Below are 6235 nucleotides of genomic sequence, written 5' to 3'. Positions count from 1 at the left end.
TCTTCATCAAAGTCAAGTAAGATAAAAAGGAAATCAGGTGGGGATGATGCAGAGGTTGTGACTGGACCACCTGCTGTGAAAGTGAGATTTGATAATGTAAGTTACTTCTTTTGGATGGCTAAACTCGATATGTTCAGGGATGAAACTTACAGTGCTTGCCATTTTTTAAGTGACTGTACATTACATTCTTCTTTTGGCTCAGGAGTCAAAACCATCTGTAAAGGATGAGCGATTGTCCACTCCCAAGAGTAGTGCATCTCCAAAAATTTCAGCTTCATCTGCCAAAGCTGGACCAAGACTAGCGACTGGCCCTGTTACTGAGGATGAAGTCAGGGATGTATTGCTGGAAATGGGACCAGTTACAATGCGGGATCTTGTTGCTAAGTTTATAGCAAGACTAAAATCACAGGAGGTATGCCATTACCTTTCTGTCTTCATGTTCTTTACTACACGATTACAATTCCTGTGTAGACACAATTCAACAGTGCCATTGTTGAAACAATCTTTGCCAATTGAAAATTTAATTTTGTTGGAAACATGCTATTATCTGTAAAATTTGATTCCTCACATACAAAGAAATTTTTTTACTACATCAAACTCCTTGTGACCATATATCTACAATAAGTTTTTGTTGGAATTTTTTTTTTCTTTTTGGGATTTTGATTTGCAATTCAGTTGGTGGTGTTTTGTCCTTGTGAAGATGAAACACACGCTTGTGATGGGACTTTTAAATCTCTCTATTTGAAGTAGAGTGTCCTACTTCTTTATACTTTCAACATAGAGTTTAGTCTTCTACTATTTATTTCTTAAGGTTTGTCAATTTTGTATATATGTATAAGGGTGAATTTCAAAGTGATGTGCCTCTTGGAGGATTGATATCGTTATTAGCCTCCTGTTTCTGTATCAGTTTGTTATCAGCCTTCCAGAGCATTATGTTGATATGCCTCTAAGGTAGAGTGATTCCAACTTTGAGTTCTCTATTAACTGTGATGCCTCGTCATTTTTTGTTATGTTCACGAGCGTGGGAACGGGTGAATCGTACGGATGAACCTAAACTTCCTCGGATAGACTCCTGAGTCAAGTAGGTAAGCTCTCGGGATCGATCCTTGTTCTTGCGTCTACCTATTGTGAAAGATGGAAAGATACACGTTCTGGTTTCTTCGAGGGAAAACCAACCTCCAAATCAATTCATTAATATCTCCTCTCCCTAGCCATATATAATGACTCATACAACGGTCGACTCACAACGGTCGACTACCCACTTCCTAATTGATAGCAACGATTGTTAAATAACAAAATCAGAATTGCAACTCCTAAAGACTAGGTCTTTCCTAAAGAATAGGTCTCACCACTTACGTGGACTCTTATTTCATTCTACTCCCTAACCACCCAAACTTAATTGAATAAAAATAGGAAACTACTAGTAACACGTACTACTACTCCCTAATCATACCAACTTAATTGAATAAAAATAGGCACTCCAAGTGACACGTAACATTTTTCTTCCTCAAATGTTTTTTATTTTTAATTTTTTGGATGGAGAAAAATATATTAAAGGAGAGAAGACAGCCACAAGGCTAGATACAAGCCAAATTAGTTCTTCCTCACTGTTAGACTAATATAAGATGGAACTACTCTTGTTTTGAGTTTCGAATTAAAAAAAAAAACACCTTCAATAATGATGGATCTAAAAATTGAAGCATAGGTGGTCTCTTTCCATGTGACCTCACTCCTGCCACTAAAGTCAACTAAAAATGCTGCATTCTCTAATCTGTGTGAGTGAATTCAAGCAGAGCTTTGTTATGTTAAGCTCCCCCCTTTCTTTTGTGACTTCTCAGCTTTGTTATGTTAAGCTCTCCCCCTTTCAAAATTTGGAGTTGACTCTATCAATGGAATCTCATCATCCGTGCATATTTCATCATGCATGCATATGAACAGTAAGAACTCACAATAAGTTAAGTTTAGTGACACGTAACATTTTTCTTCCTCAAATGTTTTTTATTTTTAATTTTTTGGATGGAGAAAAATATATAAAAGGAGAGAAGACAGCCACAAGGCTAGATACAAGCCAAATTAGTTCTTCCTCAATGTTAGACTAATATAAGATTGAACTACTCTTGTTTTGAGTTTCGAATTAAAAAAAAAACACCTTCAATAATGATGGATCTAAAAATTGAAGCATAGGTGGTCTCTTTCCATGTGACCTCACTCCTGCCACTAAAGTCAACTAAAAATGCTGCATTCTCTAATCTGTGTGAGTGAATTCAAGCAGAGCTTTGTTATGTTAAGCTCCCTCCTTTCTTCTGTGACTTCTCAGCTTTGTTATGTTAAGCTCTCCCCCTTTCAAAATTTGGAGTTGACTCTATCAATGGAATCTCATCATCCGTGCATATTTCATCATGCATGCATATGAACAGTAAGAACTCACAATAAGTTAAGTTTATTGAAATTGGCATTATATATCAATGGAATCTCATCATCCGACATGCTCAATAAGTTTAGTTTATTAAAGCTCAATAAGTAGTGTAGTAGAATTAGAATTGACGGGAAGGGAAAGAAGAGTCGGACACGGTAGGTTTGAATTTTGTGGCAGTAAGGAGGGCCCACTGGATCCACAGTGGAGACCAAAATATATAGAGGAATTATATGAATTCCAGAATCAGTATGGGATTTGTTAATTCTTCGAGAGAGAGAGACAGAGAGAGGCGGCCTTTCTGCTTCAAAAAAATGAGTTTTTGTTGTAAAGAAGCTTTCTCTTCGGTTGTTTCTGCTAATTCATTTAGGTTTGTAATATCTCTCTCTCTTATTTATGATCTAATCTAAATGTATTCTCTGCCACGTATGTTTTATATATGATCTAATCTGTTATATTCACTCTCTGCTTGTACAGCAATAGCAGACAAAAGCAAACAGTCTTCTTCTCCAGAAGGATAACTACTGCTTGCAGGTCTCCTCCTTCCTTTGACGTCTTCATAAACCACCGTGGGATGGACACGAAGCGCAATGTCGCTGCCATGCTTTACGACCGTTTCGTCTACCTAAAACTCAATCCCTTTTTAGATTATAAGAGCATGAAGCCTGGCGAAGAGCTTAAGGAGGTCATTGAAACTGCTATAAGAGACTGTAAGGTTGGGGTGGCCATCTTCTCTCCAAATTATTGCACTTCTCACAACTGCCTCCATGAATTGGCTCTGATGATGGAATGCGAGAAGAAAATCATTCCCATTTTCTATGATATCAAGACCTCTGACCTTGTGCTTGTGGACAATGGAAGATTTCCGGCCAAGCAGCTTCGTAGGTTTGGATTGGCACTTGAACTGGCCAAGGACAGGGTCGGCATCTCGTTTGATTCGTCCAAAGGGTATGTAATTAAATAACATATAATTTTTTTTTTTCAAAGTTTTAAAGCTAATGGTTAATTGCTTGAGATAATTACTGTTTCTTCAATGGGTCTTCCAGGGATTGGTCCGATCTGATCAAAAGAGTTTCGGATAGGGTGGTAGAAGTCTTGATGGAATTGGAAGCGACAGGAAGAAAAAGTTACCAGCATGATGAGTAGAAACAGACCATTCTGGTGTTAAAATTTTGGTTTACAGAGAGGGATCCCTGTGTTTACTGAAAAGAAAAAGAAATTGATGAGAAAGGAGATAAGAGAGATATTGTTATGTAATAATGTGTATGATATTATCCATGTGATTATGGGTTCATGTAGTTGTGGGATCAATATGGTCCCACATAACTAGTCCAGAATAACCGTTCTTAGAAAAAAAAAAAAAAATTGGGTGTGTAATACCCCTCATTATCACTGTTTTGACTTCGACTTTTTATATAAGGGTAAATAAAGTAATTTCACATTAAAAGAATATCAAATGTTTTAAATGATTAAAATTTCTTGAGTTAAAGAGGGTAAAAAAGAAATTACACGCACAATTACCTCTCAACAGTGAATCATGCCTTTTCTTTTGCCCATAGTTTTCAGACTAACTCGAGTGCTCCTTGCAGTATTTGGCTTTACTTTCTGAGCCGATGATTTCTCCTCCAAATCAAGGCTTCCTTACCCGTCTCAAAGACTCAAAAAGTAATGGTATGAATTGGTTTGGTTTCGGTGTTATTGGTTTGATTTGATTCAGTACAAATTTTTTAGGTAAAACAAAATCGAATCATTTAATAAACGGTTTCATATATTAAAATCGAAACCATGTATTTGTTTCAAATAGTTTTCTTATGTTTTCTAATTTTTTTATTTGCTATGTATGTAAACTTTACATTGAATGAGTTAAACTTACTACGTATATGTAATCAAATTATTTATATACGTAGTGAATCATATTTAAGGAATGCTTTGCTCATTCCTAAAGAAATTAGTTGGGTCGACCTTGGTCTTCACATGTACTAATCTTTCAAAGTTTCTCTTGAAATACTTGGGACCCCAAACCTTGGCTTCCTTATAGCTTGTAGGACCATTTTGATTGATCCCCAAGTCAAGATCCCTATAGTTAACATATGCAACCCTTGGGAACTGGGAAACATAGGGAGCCATGTAGCTATACAGCCTTCTTATCCAACTAATATGCTTGTTGGATGCTGCAATCCCTTGTTCATCCCAGGCAGCCAAGTAGTGAATCATATTTAAAGTCCCTTCTCTGTGTGGGAAAGGAAGTTCAGATTCTGAAACCTTACTCATCCTTCCACCATAAGGAGTGAAGATTACCTGAGCTGCATCTATGTCATCAAGAAGCCTCTTCCACAAACCTTCCAATCCAATTTCTGGAATGGGTTTTTTCACAAAATCGGATTTACCTTTGAAAAAGCGCGCATTTCGGGTCCTCTTCAGCAAGACATCCAAAGATTCCCCAAGAGGGAACCAGTAAAAATAAAGGGTCGATTCGATCCAACTCATTTGGATACAGTCCTTGAGCTCCAAACCCAATTCAGGGAAACCCTCTTCCATTAATGGAAGAAGTTCTTCAGCACTGCCAAGGAACAAGGAATCAAATAAAGCTGTTGCTTTCCTTTCACCACTTTGACTCCTTGGAGCATCTAGGACACCTCTCAGGAATAGATCTTCATGGATCTTAGGGGCAACAAATTGCCACCTATGGAGAAGCTTGATTGCTTCTTCTTCTAAGGTCTTGTTTAACCTGAAAACAGTCACAATAGGTGGAACAGGAACCAACTTGATCTTCCAAGAAAGAATGATCCCAAAGCTGGCTCCTCCCCCACCTCTTATGGCCCAAAACAGATCCTCTCCCATTGATGCTTTGTTCAGAAATCTGCCATTAGCATCCACCATCTGAGCATCAATCACATTATCAGCTGCAAGGCCATATTTTCTCATTATAGTACCATACCCACCTCCACTGATGTGCCCACCCACACCTACAGTAGGGCAAAGACCCGCCGGAATAGCAAAGGTTCTACTTTTCTCTGCAATTCTATAGTAAACTTCACCTAGGGTCGCACCAGATTGAACCCATACACTATTATCCTCAACATTAACACTTACTGATCGAAAATTAACCAAGTCAACAAGGACAAATGGGACATTAGATACGTAAGAGAGACCCTCATAGTCATGGCCACCACTTCGAGTTCTAATCTGCAACCCATATTTTCTAGAGCAAGAAACAACCACTTGGACATGAGATTCAGTCAATGGAGTAACAATAAGCTGTGGTTTTGGGGTTGTGGGTGTCAAGAATCGAGGGTTTTGTGCTGTAGACTTCAGTATAGATGAGTAGGAAGAGTTGCTTGGAGTGTAGAGCACTTGGGAGATTGGAATGAAGGATTGAGAGATAAAGCATTGCAGAAAGTTCTCATGGACAGAATGTGACTCTGCCCGTGAAACTTTGAACAGTAGGAATGCTATCAGAAACAGCAATGGAGAGCTTGAACTTGAAGCGGCCATTTTTTTTCTTTCTTTTCTTTCTTTTCTTTCGCTGTGAAGGTCTACTTGTTTCTGTCCTTACAAGGGGTATTTGTTTGCTTATTTGTAGCCTCTAACCCTACGGCAAGGCAAGGCAAGGCAAGGCAAGGGAAGCCACTTGGTGATATTTCACTTGAACCAACGTGAATCTCGTGGGAATTGATATAAAATCTCTCTCTCTCGTACGTAAAATTTGTTCCACAAATCATCCCTCTTCATACTTAACAAAAGTTGTCCACAAAGATAGCGGATCATCTGATCGTACGAGCAGATGATTTAAATTGGTCTTACGGTTTAAGGATGCCATGT

At 38.2% G+C, this 6235-nt stretch overlaps 3 protein-coding genes across 3 annotated transcripts in view; 2 read left to right on the top strand and 1 right to left on the bottom strand.

The window, feature by feature from the left end:
* Nucleotides 1-610, top strand: part of LOC122061714 (transcription initiation factor IIF subunit alpha-like) — a 24643-nt gene extending 24033 nt beyond the window's left edge. The window contains exons 6-7 of the mRNA XM_042625130.1: nt 22-96; nt 203-610. Coding sequence (XP_042481064.1) covers nt 22-96; nt 203-553 — 426 coding nt within the window. The 3' untranslated portion in view covers nt 554-610. The remainder of the gene's footprint in view (nt 1-21; nt 97-202) is intronic.
* A 2020-nt stretch (nt 611-2630) lies between these two features.
* LOC122061715 (TIR-only protein-like) lies at nt 2631-3860 on the top strand. The gene is made up of 3 exons (XM_042625132.1): nt 2631-2783; nt 2891-3361; nt 3460-3860. The coding sequence occupies exons 1-3, from the start codon at nt 2647-2649 to the stop codon at nt 3557-3559; spliced, it is 708 nt and encodes a 235-aa protein (XP_042481066.1). The 5' UTR covers nt 2631-2646; the 3' UTR covers nt 3560-3860.
* A 444-nt stretch (nt 3861-4304) lies between these two features.
* LOC122061712 (berberine bridge enzyme-like 27) lies at nt 4305-5935 on the bottom strand. The gene has a single exon (XM_042625129.1). It carries the CDS (start codon nt 5906-5908, stop codon nt 4331-4333), a length of 1578 nt encoding a protein of 525 aa, XP_042481063.1. The 5' UTR covers nt 5909-5935; the 3' UTR covers nt 4305-4330.
* Nucleotides 5936-6235: the final 300 nt, after the last annotated feature.

The sequence above is a fragment of the Macadamia integrifolia genome, chromosome 14 (genome assembly GCF_013358625.1).
Source record: "Macadamia integrifolia cultivar HAES 741 chromosome 14, SCU_Mint_v3, whole genome shotgun sequence".
Lineage (NCBI taxonomy): Eukaryota > Viridiplantae > Streptophyta > Magnoliopsida > Proteales > Proteaceae > Macadamia > Macadamia integrifolia.
The sequence above is the reverse complement of the archived record's forward strand: the minus strand, read 5'-3'. Positions and strand labels throughout refer to the sequence as shown.

Excerpts from the sequence above, each read along its gene's own strand:
- LOC122061715 (XM_042625132.1), top strand. The coding sequence starts at position 2,647 with ATGAATTCCAGAATCAGTATGGGATTTGTTAATTCTTCGAGAGAGAGA. Across the intron at positions 2,784-2,890 it reads GTTTCTGCTAATTCATTTAG|CAATAGCAGACAAAAGCAAA; the intron begins GTTTGTAATATC and ends CTGCTTGTACAG. Across the intron at positions 3,362-3,459 it reads TCGTTTGATTCGTCCAAAGG|GGATTGGTCCGATCTGATCA; the intron begins GTATGTAATTAA and ends TGGGTCTTCCAG.
- LOC122061712 (XM_042625129.1), bottom strand. The coding sequence starts at position 5,908 with ATGGCCGCTTCAAGTTCAAGCTCTCCATTGCTGTTTCTGATAGCATTC.